This window comes from Hippopotamus amphibius, chromosome 7, assembly GCF_030028045.1.
Source record: "Hippopotamus amphibius kiboko isolate mHipAmp2 chromosome 7, mHipAmp2.hap2, whole genome shotgun sequence".
In the NCBI taxonomy this organism is placed as follows: domain Eukaryota; kingdom Metazoa; phylum Chordata; class Mammalia; order Artiodactyla; family Hippopotamidae; genus Hippopotamus; species Hippopotamus amphibius.
This window is the reverse complement of record NC_080192.1, coordinates 97,753,484-97,770,646: the sequence shown is the minus strand read 5'-3', so window position 1 is coordinate 97,770,646 and position 17,163 is coordinate 97,753,484. Positions and strand designations below refer to the sequence as shown.

Here is a 17,163-nt window from a genome sequence, read left to right as displayed (position 1 = left end):
AACTGAATATATCCCCAATTCAACTTCCCCAGGTTTCAGGACTGCTGAGAGCATTCTAACACCACCCAATATCACCAAGAATAATAGAGGGGAAGTCTGGAGTGGAAAGAAACAGCAGTGATTCACTGGTCAAGGCTTTGACAGGCGCCTCCTGGAGAAGGGAAGATACTCTAAATTAGTTTGGAGATCTGCTCATTTCACTGGGCTAGGATTTTAAAAGTCAAAACAAAGAGAGCATTCATTTATTCATCCACTTATTATCTAAGAGGCAGGGGCAGAGAAAACATGATTCAACAAAGGGAGTTTATTGAGGAAAAATGGGAAAGAAAAGATACTTTTTTTTTTTTATACAATAAACTGCATATATTTAGTGTTCAATTTGGTATCCCAATCTCCCAATTCATTCCCCCCCACGCCCCCACCCCTGCTTTCCCCACTTGGTGTCCATATGTTTGTTCTCTACATCTGTGTCTCTATTTCTGCCTTGCAAACCCGTTGCAGAAAAGATACTTTCTATTTGCACCTATAGTATCCACAGGATGTGCCTTTTGTGTCTCTTAGAAGCAGACTGCACCATGAAACGTAGGTGCCTTGTCTGCCTTGTTCACCACTGTATCCCCATGGAATAGTACTCGCCACACAGTGGGTCCTCAACAAGTATTTTTCAAATGGATGCCAGACTCAGACTATACAAATATAGATAAGCCTCAACCCCTTTCCTCAAAGAACTCAGTCTAGCAGGTACTGCAGACAGGAAAAGAAATTATTTCAGTGCATCACAGTAAGCACTGCAGAGCACTGAGGGTGGCTGGGCAGCAGGGAAGGCTTTTTGGACAACATGAGATGAACCATGAGGAATGATTAGGAGTTCAGGCTGGGGTGACAAGGGTATGGACAGATGTGCAGCAAGAGGACAGCACTGCAGTTATAGAGAACGCTAAGCATCGAAATGGGAAATGAGGCTGGAGAAAAGAGGGGGGGACTGGAACTGAAAGCTTATTTGGCAGGTGATACGGAGCTGCTGAGGCCAGGAGTGGCGTTACCAGAATTGTATTTGACCACAATAACTTTGATGAATCGGTAAGTGGTGAACTGAAGAGGAGCAAATTCAAGGAGGCGAGGAGACCAGGCAGCTCTTGAATTGTCCAGGCAGGATTAACGACATCTTGACTGACCCGGGTCACCGATGGTACAGATGGAAAGGAGGAATGATTTCGAGAATGAGTAGGATGTCAATCAGCTGGATTTGGTTTTTATTGGCTACACGGGGAGAAAGAGCAAGTGGTCTGTGCTGACTTCCCAACTTCTGGCTTGGGACTGAGAGGCTCGTGAAGCTCTGAGCTCAGGCGCAGGACATACTCGTTAGGTAAGACAGTTCAGTTTTGGACTAGTTGGGTGCATTTTAAATTTTACTGTTCTTTCTCTTTGTCACCATGCCATCTATCTCCTTTTTGTTAAGTTTTAATAGCTTATCTCTAGTGAAACAAATCAAGGCATTTAATCCGTCTTTGTTGATAGCTCCAACATTGTTTTTTCCACCCCCTGACTTTCTTCTATTCTTGTAATCCTTTTGCTCTTTTATTGAGGTCTTTCTCTTTTAATATAGGCCAAGAATTTATTTTTCTTTGTGTAGCCCTAGAAATAATGCTTCATGCCAAAGCCATGCCAAAATGGGTCTGAATATGAAGACAAAGATAACATCTGTGATTTTGTACATACATGCGTTTTTGCAGAATTAATGTTTTAGGTACTACCTTTCTAGGGTGAAGGACAGCTATGACCCTTTGAAGCGGTAGGTTTGTCACCAACTTCCTGGTGTAGGTAGTCGCTCTGTCATTTATGACGGTAGTTAATGATCAGCCAGAGATATTCCCCCTCCCCCACCTTTTTTGGCCTTCTGCTGAATTTATCAAATCTTATTTGATTATTTTCTCCTATTGTTTTGAAAATTGTACACTCTGTATGCCTCTGCCAATTAGCCTTAAATTTTCAGCTCATGTGCTTGCGTATATTTTTCTAAAACCATACAGAGGTAAGCGTTTAGTTGAAAACAAAGACTCTGGAGCCAGACTGCTAGGATTTGAATCCTAGCTCCACACATAATGGGGTGTGAGTTGGCAAAGTCACAAAATCTATTGATGCTTTAGTTTCTTCACCTGGAAAGCAGAGATGATAATAATGTCTAACTCACAGGGTTGTTGTGAGGATTAAATGAGCCAGATACATGTAGAACACCTGGTAACAAGTGATAGATTGACTTTCCCAGTTGGTACTTTAAACTGTAGCCTTTAAGAAAATAGAAGATATAGGTGAAAATGTTGCATAATGCAAAAGTATGCAGTAAATAAAATAAAAATAATTAGTTTATTCTTTAAATTTGAGGACTTTTCTTGCTTATCATCCTAATATTCCATTTGCATGATATTTATTAGCTTAGGACATCCAGTTGCATTGCTGGCATCCTTTCCAGTGCTCAGGGGAAAACTTGGGGGAGAGAGAGGTCATTCTCACTGTCAACCCTATAACTTGGCCTATGGTATTTTATTATTGTTTTAATTTGGTTTTTATTTTATATTGGAGTAGAGTTGATTTACAATGTTATAGTGTTTTAAATGAAACACGAACCACAGTCTTTGATGTTTATGTTGAACCCCAGATGGTCCCATTTTTCTGCCTTTGACATTTGTGTGGTACCTAGAGCTCTGATAGTCATCTCATAACTATGAGGAGGCCTGTTCATGAACAGAGGTGGCAAAGAGGAAAGATAGAAAGAATCTTGACCCTTGATGATGTCACTGATCCTGAAATTAATCAACCCTGGAGCCTTGTTACCATCAGGCTTCTTGTCATGTGAGATGATAAATCTCTTGTTATTTAAGCCATTTTTAGTCACTTTTTTTTTTTTTGGTCATACCATGTGGCTTGGGGGATCTTAGTTCCCTGACCAGGGATCGAACCTGTGCCCCCTGCAGTGGAAGCATGGAGTCCTAACCACTGCACCACCAGGGAATTCCCTAGTCACATTTTCTATTACTTGCAGTTGAAAGCATCCTGCAGTGTAAAATATTGCATGTCCCACATTCTGTTTAATACATGTTTATGGGTTTATTATTTGTATTTTAAAATGATTAATATATCAATACAGATTTTTTAATTTTTAGTTTTAATTTATAGTAGAGCAAATATTAATTGTTACAACCTACATAAACAAAACTTTTGGGGTCTTTAATAATTTTTAAATTGTTTAAAATTTTAATTGTTTAAAATTTCCAAGATCAAAAAGTTTGAGAACTACGGTATGTATTATTTCATTATACAAGTATACTACATTTATTTTGGCTGTTCTCATACTGTGAACATCTAGTTTGTTTCCAAATACTTGCTATTATAGCAAATACCATAGGGACAGTTTTTAAAAGTATTTTTGAATGCTTTGTTATTGAAAGTTTCAAACATATATGAAAGCAGAGAGAATAATATAATGAACCCAATGTTCCCATCACCCAGATTCAACAACTATCAACATGTGGATAATCTTATATCATCCAGACCCCTCATTTTCCCTATCCAGATTATTTTTAAAACAATCCCAGGGACTTCCTAGGTGGCGCAGTGGTTAAGAATCTGCCTGCTAATGCAGGGGACACAAGTTCAATTCCCGCCCCAGGAAGATAACATATGCCGTGGAGCAACTAAGCCCGTGCACCACAATTATTGAGCCTGTGCTCTAGAACTCATGAGCCACAACTATTGAGCCTGAGTGCCACAAGTACTGAAGCCCATGTGCCTAGAGCCCGTGCTCCACAACAAGAGAAGCCACGGCGATGAGGAGCCCACACACGAAAATGAAGAGTAGCCCTCGCTCGCCACAACTAGAGAAAGCCCGTGTGCAGCAATGAGGACCTAATGCAGCCAATTAATTAATTAATTAATTAATTAAAAAAACAACAGTCCCAGGCATCATGTAATTTAATCTATAAATATTTCTGTATATTCCTCTAAAACATTAGAATGTTTTAAAAAAAATAATCACAATACCTATCACACCTAAAAGCATTTTAACAACACTCTCTTGGTATTATTAACTACCCAATCAGTGTTCACACTTCTCTGAATGTCTTATTTCTTTTTTAGTACAATTTGTTTGAATCAAGGCTTGAATGAGGTTTACATGTTGTACTTGTTTCATAGGTATCTTAAATCTCTTTTAATCTATGGTTTTCCTCAGAATCTCCTTTATTTCTTGTTGTTGGACAAAACTAGGTTATCTTCCTACATGATTTTCCCATAGTCTGTGTTTTTAGATGATTGCCCCCTGTAGCATTGTTTGACATGTTCCTCAGGCCCTTATGTTTCCTGTAAACTGGTAGTTAGATCTAGAGACCTGTTCAGATTGAGATTCAAATTTTTTCAAGGAAGTGTAGTAAGACTACATTACAGGTGTTATTCAGATGTAGAGTAAACCCTGTAATTTTCATTTGTTAAGAAATGGGGTTTGGGGTTTTTTACCTCTTACGATTCCATGGGTTGGCTTAGATCAGCTGGATGGTTGGGATCTGTTCCACGTGGTGTTGGCTGATGCTATGGTCTGAATGTGTCCCTTCAGAATTCATGCTGAAATCCTAACCCCCAAGGTTATTAGGAAGTGAGGCCTTTGGGTGATAGGTGCTAAGGCTAGAAGTAGAATGATCAGATCTAGAGAATGGATTAGGATGTGCAGGATGGGGGTGCTGCCACCCCCTGCCATAGAGTGGGCTGTCTTCTTAAAGCTATGCCTACAGCTTGGCTATGCTATTTACCAAACATCAATGTAAATAAAGGAAAAATATAAATGTAGACAAAGAGGAAGAGGCAATTTAAAATGTTTGAGTAAATCAATAATAGAAGGATAGAAGATATGGAATTAAGAACACGTGTCTTACTTCAGAGAAAACTTGGAATAAAAAATATATGTTCAAATTCCAATAGTGGGTCATCCTACAGTATATCTGACTAGTTCTCCTGAAAACAGTCAAGGTCATCAGAAACAAGGAAGGTCTAAGAAACATGAATAGCAGAGAGGAGTCTAAGGAGACAATTAGATTATAATGTAGCATCCTGGACCAGAAAAAGACATTAGACAAAAACTGAGGAAATCTGAAACACTGTGGACTATAGTTATTAATAATGTGTTGATGTTGGTTCATTAACAAATGTACCACACTAATGTAATATGTAAATAATAGAGGAAATTGGGCGCGAGGTATATGAGAACTCTCTATCCTCTACTGTCCTCTCAATTTTTCTGTAAATTTTGAAATCTAAAAAATAAAGTCGACTAAAAAGTGTTGTTTTTCTTTTCTTTTCTTTTTTTTTTTTTTTTTTGCCCAACGGTAACCAAAATCTTATACAGAGAGGAAGCATTGGGTAATCAGTGATGTACCCTGATCATTTTTGCCTTGAGCTTGAAAAGGTAGTAGAAAAGTTGAAAGTGTTTGATTAATCAAGTTTAAGCAAGTTTCTAAAAAACTAAATCAGTCAAAGGGCAGATTTGTGAATCTGGGGTTTCTTTTAATTCAAATAGGGTAATAAAGACTTGTGATCAAGAAAGACTTTGACGTCTGCAACAAAGACAAACTTCCAGACTTCAGAAAATTGCTTGGCACCGCCGACACACGCTCTCGCCTCGCTGGGCGTCCTTATGCTGCGTCTGACACGCGGGGCCCTCGCGCGCGTCTGGAGCCGGATTCTAGACAAGAGCAACATGCCAACTGCCGAGCGACTAGCTGACATTGGCTACAAGACTTTCTCCACCTCCATGATGCTCCTCGCTGTGTATGGGGGCTACCTCTGCGGTACCCGAGCCTACAGCTATTTCCAGCGGCGCCGCTCCCAGCTGCAGGCTGCAGAAGAACAGAAGACCTCTGGAGTCCTGTAGAACTGGGGGGTTTTTTTTCTTGAGCAGGGAGGCCTGAGGCATGCTGTGGAAGGACCTCAACTGCAATCATTTCTGAGTCAAGAAGACCAGGGCTTTAATACTTTTCGAACTCTGCTGGGGAAAAGTGCCCATGTTTTTCCTGGTTCAGCCAGTTTGGAGAGGCTAGCGAATCATACAGGAATGAGACGGTGAGGCACACCTACAGACATTAAGTATTTTGCAAGCAAGGAAGGAAGAAAAAGAGGGAGGGAAGGAAGAAGAAAGAAAGAAAAAATTGCTTCAAATCAGAAAAAGTGCATTTATGGAAAATAGTGCTTATTTATGAAACATGTTCCTTAAAATTTGTCACATCATCGATGCATATTTTCTTCTAGTTTTTTTCCTCCCAAAGCCAAAAACAAAAAAACCAAAAAAAAAAAACCCACGAATAAGTGTTGGGGGACTTCCCTGGTGGTACAGTGGTTGAGAATCCGCCTGCCAGTGCAGGGGACACAGGTTCAATCCCTGGTCTGGGAAGATCCCACATGCCACAGAGCAACTAAGCCCCTGCGCCACAACTACTGAGCCTGTGCTTTAGAGCCGGTGAGCCACAACTACTGAAGTCCATGTGCATAGAGCCCGTGCTCCACAACAAGAGAAGCCACCACAGTGAGAAGCCCACACACTGCAATGAAGAGCAGCCCCTGCTCGCCGCAACTAGAGAAAGCCCATGAGCAGCAATGAAGACCCCACACAGCCAATAAATAAATAAATAAATTTATATATATATATATAAAGAATAAGTGTTGAGTTCTTTAGATGATTGTGATTTATTATCCCCTTTTGTTATCCCCCTTTGTATAAGTTGAGACAAATTATAATGAAATCAAAGTGTTTTTTTTTTAACAGTTTCTAAACCTAAAGCAGAATATTGCTTTTGCCTTAACAAAGGTTGAGAGGAGATTGAATCTAAGAAATTATAAATAAAAGTTAAAAAAAGGGGGGGAGGAATAAATAGAAGTTAAAAATAATAGATCAATATGTGAGAGATTCGGAGCCAAAAAGCAATGACACAAAATGGATGAGATTTAAAAGAGCCAGAAGCAATAAGCTTTTGAAAATAAAAGATTAATATTTAATAAAAGTAAAAATTTAATGGTATCAGACTTGTGTTCACATATGTAAAAATATGCACATCAGTGCTATATATAAAAGCAGTAAGTTGTCGAACAATAAGAAAATAATTGTTATGCTTACATAAAATGTGTAAGTATTAAAAGTCATCTTTTTGAAGATTATTGAAAGACTGGGAAATGTTCATAATAAAAATGATGTTAAGTTTAACAAAGTATATGCACTGGTTCCAGTTTTTAAAATTATAAAATATATGTGTGTTTTTTCAAAGTGCTAAACACAGAGTTACCATATGACTCAGCAATTTCACACCTAGGTATTTACCCAAGAGAAATGAAAACATATGTCTATGCAAAACTTATACAGGAATGCTCATAGCAGTATTATTCATAACAGCCAGAATGGAAACAACCCAGATGTCCATCAGCTAATGAATGGATAAACAAAATTTGATATTTTCATAGAATATAATGTTATTTAAAAAGGAAAGAAATACTGTTACATGCCACAACATGGATGAATCTTAAAAACACGCTAAGTTGAGAGAAGCCAAACCAAAAAACCACATATTATGTGATTCCATTGATATGAAATGTCAAGAATAGGCAAATCTGTAGAGGCAGAAATTAGATTAGTGGTTCCCAGAGACCAGGGAGTGGGGAGTAGGGAGTGACTGCTAATGGGCAGAGTTTCTTTCAGAGGTGATAAAAATGCTTTAAATTTAGATTGTGATGATGGTTGTGCAACCACTATATATATTAGTTACATATACATATATAAAACCACTTGTATATATATAAGTGATATATATACATATATCAGTATGTAATATAAAATATCAGTATATTTCAAAAGTTTTTCTCCCTAGGTGGTGGAATCATAAGAGATTTTGGTTTTTTTGCATTTTCTAAATTTTCTACAATGAAAGATGCCATTTAAAACAAATCAGGGAATTGGTAACCAGTGATACACTAAATGTGACCTGTGAACTGGTGCTGGTCCCTAATTGTCACTGGTTGCAACTAAATGCAGAAATTGAGAGTAAATACCTAGACACTGGTTGGGGTGGGATGAATTGAGAGATTGGAATTGCCATATATAAATTAATATGTATAAAATAGATGACTAATAAAAAAATATCAAATTGTACACTAAATATATGCAGTTTAGCGTATGTCAATTATATCTCAATAAAACTTTTTAAAAGGAAAAAAAATTGCACTATTCCCTCTGGGGGTGGGGAATACCTAGAAACTTTAAATAACTATTTTACATTGTTGTGATATCCAAGTGTATCATTGCTTTAATTCTGTTTTACTAAAATAATGGTCCTCAGTGGATTGAGATTAAAAACAAAAACCTGCTCCTTCACCACATTGAGTTAGTGTAGCCCTGCCCTAGATAATTCCTTAATATCCGTTTCAGAAATGTTGAGGTCAAAGGGTTGATCAAATAAATAAAAACTAAAACATTAAAATAAGATATATAAAATCATAACAGTACAAATGATTTAGAGAAAATTATGTTTAGAAGGAAATAAAAGCAAAAAGCTTACAGATTGAACAGAATGAATAGAAAAGGAAAAAACAGAAAAAAATCACTGCCATCAACCTCTAAGACTCGAGCTTCCAAACTAAAACACCAAAGGAAGTCTCCCATCTGCCCCTTGATTATGGTTCCCACTGCTTGTTATAGGTGCTGGGTTGTTGCAGGGATGGGAAATGGAAAGGGGGCTTGAGAACAATGTCAGTTCAAAAGCCTCAGCCTGTACAAACCCTGGGGTAGGCTAGAACGTTGCATCGCCTCTTCCCTGGGTTGGATTCCTAAGGTCAGGACGGCTCCCAGGAACTGATGAATCAGGTCAGCTTTAACACTTTTCCCAAACATCTCAGGAGTATGGACTCTAAACCGATCTGTTTTTCAAGGTCCATGGAATTTGATCCTCACTAACTGTGTAGCATGGGGCAAGGCTGAAGCTGCTCAAATATGTGGCAAGAACACTCTCCTCTGCCTGCAGCCTAGCTATGCCCTTCACAAACCAGAAGGGTAGCATGGGACCACTGGGATGATGGCTCAGTGGTATCCTCAACTCTATTTTTTTCCATCCTCACCAAGACTGCAAGACAGAGGGACTTTAAAATGTGGCCTAGGATGGGTGTATGCACGGGTGTTGTGGCTATCGTGGTTGAAGCCAGGAAGGTATTTATCCAATTTTGGTGGTTATAATGTAATATTAATGATACACTGCTTCTGACACTCTCTCTCAAAGACATTTCAATTCCAGATGAATAGATACTAGCTATAAAGTTCTGTTAAGTCTTTTGCAGTGAATTTGTAGGCTCTTCTGCTTAACTGTGGCATTTTTGGATTGGTGCCCGTTTCCTTAATGAGAGAAGTGCTGTCTTGGTGTCATCACCTCTGCTGAGGGCAGCGTTTCCTGTTGTATAGCTCAGTGTTACTTATTCCGTGAGAAACAACTGGGTGATTAATGGATTACCTAAAAACCTTATCAAGCTGCAATGACTTTCAGAAGTTTTCAACAGCTTCTGCTTGAAAAGGTTAACTGTGAATCATAAATAATGAAGGCTTCTCAGCAGAACATTTCTCTTGTGTGGACTTTATATGTACTGAAATATTAGCCATTTACCATGATGTTTAGTGTCATTTTTTTCTTCTTTAATCTAGTAAAAAGTGACAAGTTTTGGCCATTAAGGTAGAAGGAAAAAAACTATTTCAACCCAAGTGCCCTGTTAAATATCACAGCTCAACATTGATGAGCTTCAGCAACTTCCTAAAATCTAAAATAAGACCTCCAAGCAGCCCCGCTAGCTGTAGTAGGGAAAAAGGCTGCACTAATTTTATGAAAGAAAAAAGGTACTCATTTTATTCCACTTGTCCTTGGAGGCTAGAGGGAACCTATCTAATGTTCAACAAGGTCAGGACATGGTTGACAGGCTCAGTGGCTCTTGTGTGAGGAATCAGGTAATCTCTTGTTAGGAATCCAGAGCCCAGAAAGGAAGGCACTGTGATGTTGGTTACATTGTGTTTTGGTTAGGAATCTTGGATTGCAAGAGCCATAAACCCCACTCAAACCAGCTTAAGCCAAAATGCTATATTAGCATTGGCTCTTATAACTGAAAGCCCCGCTTCCAGTCCACACTGAAAATCAAGGCTTCACGCATGGTTAGATCAAGCAGAGTCATCTGCAGTTTGTCTCTCTCTATACGCCTCTCTCAGCTCTGCTCTCTTCTGTGATGATAGTTTCTGTAAATGTCTTGACATTGAGACAAACCGAGCTGGTTGGGTCACGTGTTGACCTCTGAACTGTGGACTGTTCTGATCAGCCAGGCCTGGGTCCTGTTCTCATTCTTGATTTCCATATTCAGGCAGCTGTGAATTGTGGGTGCTTTGAATGTCCTCATCTTGATCCTGCAATTCAGGGATCATACTTCTGTCAGAGGAGCTAATCAGATCACATGGATCAAGCCCTTAGGGAGGTGGTTGGGGATTTACATGCACCCTGGACCCCTCTGGAGCACAAATTTCTGTGGACCCTGTTGCCAGAAGTCCATATCCTCTGGCCACCACCCCAAAGGAGACTGAAGGCAAGAGAGGGAGGCAAGGCAGAACGGCTAACCCTAGGAGGAGCTGATGTCTGACCCCAACGTGGAAGATGCCAGAGCACCAGAAGGGTGCCCCCTTGCTCCAAAGACAACTCCCCATCTGCTGGCTGATGCCTGAACTTCTACCCTGATTGTCTTGCTTTTGCTTTAAGCTCTTGTTAAGATACAAATATCCTTGAGAGTGGAAACACTTTAAATTTCTATCAGGCATTCTTGGTATGAAGGATTAGAAAGCAGGTTTTGATAACAGGAGGGAATGAAATTTTCAGGGTTCTGGGAGTCTGGGGTCAAGGAATAAATGTGAAAGAATCTGCCACTTTCCAGCATGTCTGTGGCTGGAGCTGAACAGGACAAGGGTTTGGGATGTAGGCAGGTGATGTGGTGTGTCACTGAGCAAAAGCAAGAAGGAAGGAAGTCCAGTGGGTGGTGATGGCATCGTGGAAGAGTGGTCGAAGAACCAAGTCTCGAAAAATTTAGAGGTGGGGACACATAAAGGGCTGAGGTAGGGGGAGGATAGTTACAGTGGAGAAACAAATTGAGCAAATGGATGGAGGTTGAAACAAGATCTCTATGTGCTGAGTGTCTTGTTTCTCCAGTGCCTGCCTTGTATCAGGCCACTTTACAGGTGAGCTACCTTTCCTTTGTTACACAAATAATTTTTTAAAATTGTGATAAATTATATACAACACAAAATTTACCATTTTAACCGTTTTTAAGTGTACAATTCAGTAGCATTAAGTATATTCACATTGCTGTGCAACCATCACAACCATCCATCTCCAGAACACTTTCCCCATCCCAAACTGAAACTCTATATCCATTAAGCAATAACTTGCTATGTCCCCCAGCACCTGGTAACTGCTATTCTATTTTCTGTACTATGAATTTGTATATTCCAGGAATGTGACATAAGTGGACTCATAAAATGTGTGTCCTCTTGTATCTGGCTTACTTTACTTAGCATAATGCCTTCAACTGTTCATGCATGTGTAACTCACCAGAATTTCATTCCTTTTTAAGGTTGAATAGGATTCCATTGTATGTGTATGCCACATTGTGTTTATCTACTCACCTGTGGATGAATAGTTTGGTTGTTTCTACCTTTTGGCTATTGTAAATAATGCTGTTATAAACATGGGTGTACTGTTCGAGTCCCTGCTTTTACTTCATTTGTGTATACACTCAGAAGTGGAATTGCTGGACCATATGAAATTCTGTGTTTAATATTTTTGAAGAACTGACATACTGTTTTCCGTAGTGACCGCACCATTTTACATTTTCAACAGCAGTGCACAAGGGTTCCAATTTCTCCACATCCTTACCAACACTTTTTGTTTTTCCTTTGTTTTTAAATAATTGCCTTTTCATGGGGTGTGAGGTGGTATCTCATTGTGGTTTTGATTAGCTCCTTAATGATTAGTGATGTTGAGCATCTTTTCATATACTTGTTGACCATTAGTATATCTTCTTTGGGGAAATGTCTAATCAAGTCCTTTGCCCATATATGAATTGGATTTTGTTGTTGTTGAGGTATAGGAGTTCTGCATATTTTCTGGATATTAATCTGTTATCAAATATATGATTTGCAAATATTTTCTCACCATTGAGTATGATATTAGCTGTGGGGTTTCTATATATGAACTTTACTACGCTGGGTAGTTTCCTTCTATTCCTACCTTGTTGAGTGTTTTGTCATGAAAGGATGGTAAATTTCAGTGAATGCCTTTTCTTCATCGAGATGATCATTGTCCCCTCCTCATTCAATTAACATGGTATATTATGTTGATTTTTGTATGTTGGACTATCGTTGCATTCTAAGAATAAGTCCCACTTGGTCATGGTGTATAATCCTTTTAATATGCTGCTAAATTCAGTTTGCTTTTACTTTGTTGGGGATTTTTGCCTCAATATTCATAAAAGATATTGGTCTTTAGTTTTCTTTTTCTGTAGTATCTTTGCCTGGCTTTGGTATCAAGGTAATGATGGCCTTACAGAATGAGTTAGGAAGTATTCCTTTTTCTTCAATTTCTTTTGGATTAGCTTGAGAAACATTGGTGTTTGTTCTTTAAATGCTTGATAGTATTCCTCAGTGAAACCATCTGGCAGGACTTTTCTTTGTTGGGAGGTTGTTTTTGTTTGTTTTTTGACTGTTGATTCAGCCTTCTTATAATAGTTCTATTCAGATTTTCTGTTTCTTCATGATTCAGTCTTGGTAGGTTTTTTGTTTCTAGGAATTTTTCCATTTCATCTAGGTTATTCAGTTTGTTAGCATACAATTGTTCATAGCACTATCTTAGAATATTTTTTATTTCTGTAGAATTGGTAGTACGTTCCACCACAAATAATTTTTGAGCACATACCTTCTGTGTGCAAGGCACACTGTGTTAGGTTCTGGAGACCTATCTCTGAGCAAGATTCCATGGCATCACAGAGCTTACAGTCCAATGCACTTAAAATGTGATTTAGGAAATTCCTAGGTGGCGCAGTGGTTAAGAATCCACCTGCCAATACAGGGGACACGGGTTTGATCCCTGCTCTAGGAGGATCCCACATGCCACAGAGCAACTAAGCCCATGTGCCACAACTATTGAGCCTGCGCTCTAGAGCCTGTGAGCCACAATTACTGAGCCTGTTTGCTGCAACTACTGAAGCCCACATGCCTGGAGCCCGTACTCTGAAACAAGAGAAGCCACCGCAACGAGGAGCCTGTGCACTACAATGAAGGGTAGCCTCTGCTCACCACAGCTAGAGAAAGCCCATGTGCAGCAACAAAGACCCAATGCAGCCCATAAATAAATAAATAAATTTATAAAAAGAAAATAAAATGTCATTTGGAGACCAAAGTTTGATAACCTTCTACTTTTCAGAATCTGTATTAATCATACTCTAATTATATTAACTATACATATTCAGAATTATGTTAACTAACATTTTAAGATATCAGTTCCAAAGCCACATTCAGTAAAGAAAGCCCTTATGACACAGTCTTATCAGCCCTTACTTTTTGCTACTACTGTATTCTTGCTGAATGTCCCTGGCCTCAGAATATGTGTAGCAAACTATCCTAGAGGCAGAAACAACCAGCAACAGTGCACTCCAGTCCCTCATCACTCTTTGTACCACACACTCTCAAATTTAGGCATGGGACTGAAAAACTATACCTCTTTATTCATGTATAATATCCACACCGCAGAGGACATGAAGTGTGCTAATCTTAAGCACACAGTTTGATGGGTTTTTACATTTGTCTGGACCTGTAGGTTGATATAAAATATTACCATTGTGCATTGCTAGAATACATGACACAGGAAATTTGGGCTCTCAAAATCTCAGTCTGGCAGCATTGTAGAGTAAGGAGGGTGAGACAAGCTCTGAGTCTTAATCTGGGAACTTTAACTGGAGGAAGCATCCAAAAATTCTGTTGACTCTGCCAGGAGTGGCTCAGATGTTCACATATTCTGCAAAAGCAGCTTTGGCCTTAACCCTCCAACAAACACAGCGCGTACGGGCGCGTGTACACACACACACACAAACACACACGCGCGCACACACACATTCATTCAACGTTTATGGAATTTGCAGGTTCTGACTTAGAGAATTCAAAGATAAAGAAATCACTGTCCCTGCCCTTCTAGAGAAAAGCCAGTGTCGCTGCAGCCACAGACCTCCCAGGGCTCACCTTCTGACTTTTCCAGACATAGTTGGTAGCTGCTGCAATATTCCTTATACCCTCCTGTTCTCAGAAAATCCTAGCTCTACTCTCCCGGTCCGTGTCACGGATCTTACTTACTCACCTGAAGTTAGGCCAGGTGGGGGGGTCATCTTTACTCTGATCATCTTATCCTACTCCTGCTTCTTCAGCTATGGCCTCTAGAGCTGCCACTTTTCTTGTGTGTCCAGGAATTATGTCCAGTGATGTGGGATAGGAAGGACATGGGCTAGTCAGCCTGGGGAGAACACCATTAAGAAGTAGCTTGATTACTGACCTCAGGGCTATGGAGACGAATTTTATAAGAAGGAAGTGGACTGATTGTTAATGGTCTGTGAAACAGTAAGATAGCCTCAGGGTAAGAAAGGAAAGATGGTATTAGGAGTGTAGGAAGAAAATCCTGTCCAAAGAGTGGCCAACATGGTGCCATGTAGCTTCCAGTCCAGCCCTCTCAGAGAAGAGGACAAACTGCAGCCCAGGGGGGAGTTTCGTGGTTCTCCGGACTTAAGGTGATGGGTAGGATTGGGCTAGTGCTCTGATTCCTCTAACTCAACGGTTCCGTGATTCTATGACGTCACTGAAGACAGAAGAATGGGGAGCTGGGCTCGGCTCCAGCTGCTCCAATTCCTCTGTCCTCTGGATTCTGATAGTTTTTGGAGTGAGGGGAGGTGAGCTGAGTCCCATGTGTCCCAGCTCAGTCTCCCCTGTAGCCACCTCAGCCCCCACCACATTTATGGAGAGAAATTAACCAGTGTGAGTCCACACTGCAAAAACAAGAGCATCTTTTATGAAGCTGATCAAAAGAACAACAACGAAAACATCCTTTTATTCTTCTGTTTCTAGAAAACTTAAAGAACAAGAGAACTACATTCAAACTGAGCTGGAAAGGAATATTTGGACAGTCTGTGACTGTGAGAGCGGCGAGGCCTCTAGCTAGCCCTATGAGCCTTGAAACCACAGCATTCACTTTCTTTATCATCCTTCTAATTTGCCTCGGTTGCATCTTCTTTCTATTGGTGTTTTTTTTATATAAATGGTATAAATCCATGCTGATAAATTGGGATCAGATTTAAAGTCACACTAGTAAATGTATCTAGAAATAATAGGAAACAGTTTAAAATAGAGCAATTAATAATGCTGTAGCTATCTGTATTTTTCTATTTCAGGGTTTTAGAAATGCTCATTCGCTTTTTAAAAGTCAGGTTCCTTTCCAAGCCTTAACATCAAGACCATTTTTTCTTTCCCAAATTTTTTCCTCTTTGATTTCAGTTCCCAAAGCAGGACAGATGAAGAGACAGAAAAAGGTCCTTGTATAGATGCTAATGGAGGTGAAGATTGTACAGCTGCTAATACAGAGATGAACAATTTAGGAGACCAAGAAAAGTAAGTCTGGGTCTTAGGATGTGGTAGAATGCCATTTTTGTGTGTGATAATGGTGGCTAAAATGCATGAATTTTAAAAGCCTTGCTGAATGATTTTCTAGGACTCTTGTACCTATAAGGCCTGGCATTCTTGTCCAGAGACGGAGTAAAGAGGTGGTGGCCTTAGGAAATGGAGAGGACGTGGAGGATGAAGAGGAGGATAAAATAAAAAAGAAGCAAAAGCCTGAGAATGCTGGAGAAAATGCTCAAGAGGTGATGGGCTTTTCTACTCATAAGGGGCATTTAGAGTTTGATTGAAGAAGAGGTAAATTCTTGGCTAGATATAATGAAGGATGATCTTGTCTATAACTTAGGTTTGTATCTGGAAGGACTGCAGTGTTCACAGTCATTTAAACTATTACTTTTAGCTTATTGCTTCATTTTGTTAAACCAATTACATTTTTTGTATTTTTACAATGATTACAATATTAACTTTTCTTAATAATTCCCCTTTGCTCAGAATCCTAAGATCTTAGAGCTGGAGGAGGCCTTGGAGATCATTTGGGGATCCAACCCTCTCATGTCACAAATTAGAAAATAAGATGAGTTGTTCAAAGTCACTCCTCCTCCATGGCCAAGCTCAGGACCATACCCCAAACACCTGTTCTATTTCCAGGCTCCTTCTACAACAGCCTGTAAACATTGCCAGGGCCTCCATGTTTGGGTCTCCCTAATAAGAACAAGTCACATGCCCTCCCAACATAAGACCCATGGCCAGTTGGAGACAGAATGATGGTCCAGGTGGCTCTTGGGTTTGACTGCTTTGTAGAGAGAATAACACATATTACCAAGTGCTATTTGAATATAGCAATGTGTGTTTTTATAGCCATAGAAATGTGAAAATTAGATCATGATGGATTGTTACTGCTTTCCTATATCATTTAGAAATCCTTTTTCTGTTCCTTGTTAACAATGTACATATAACCTATATTTTTAAAAGCAGGGCTTCTTGCATTCATAAATTGATCATTTATACTGTTTGTTCCATTCTCCTACAGGATGACTATTTGCAAAAACCACCCATACCTGTCACTGGAAGTCCTTCAGTTGTTGATAACCATAAAAGACCTTTAAAAGGGGTGACATTTTCTAGGGAGGTAATTGTTGTGGACCTTGGAAAGGACAACCCTATAGCTCGAAGCTATACTCGATTACATAAAGAGAGAAAATGAATCTCAAAAAAGGCTGAGAGTGAAAGAAATGTAACCTTAGACTAACAATGAAATGACTTGGGGGGTCCTAAATCATGTTGAAACAGCAAAATAATGGGAAATTAAGTAAATACAGAGAGTATTTTACCTTTGTGCAGAAAAGGTGGACTATGTGCAAAATTCTATAAGTAAAATATCTGGAGCTTGACTATAGATTTTTAAAAACTCA

The 17,163-nt window shown here is 39.4% G+C and overlaps 2 protein-coding genes across 2 annotated transcripts in view; both read left to right on the top strand.

Annotated features, from left to right (window-relative positions):
- C7H2orf74 (chromosome 7 C2orf74 homolog) overlaps nt 1–16,955 on the top strand; it is a 53,706-nt gene extending 36,751 nt beyond the window's left edge. Inside the window, exons 3-5 of the mRNA XM_057741915.1 lie at nt 15,632–15,745; nt 15,846–15,996; nt 16,782–16,955. Of these exons, the coding sequence (XP_057597898.1) occupies nt 15,720–15,745; nt 15,846–15,996; nt 16,782–16,955 (351 nt within the window). The 5' untranslated portion in view covers nt 15,632–15,719. The remainder of the gene's footprint in view (nt 1–15,631; nt 15,746–15,845; nt 15,997–16,781) is intronic.
- On the top strand, nt 5,681–5,917 carry LOC130856901 (cytochrome c oxidase assembly protein COX14-like). The gene has a single exon (XM_057741916.1). The coding sequence runs from the start codon at nt 5,681–5,683 to the stop codon at nt 5,915–5,917; it is 237 nt and encodes a 78-aa protein (XP_057597899.1).
- Nucleotides 16,956–17,163: the final 208 nt, after the last annotated feature.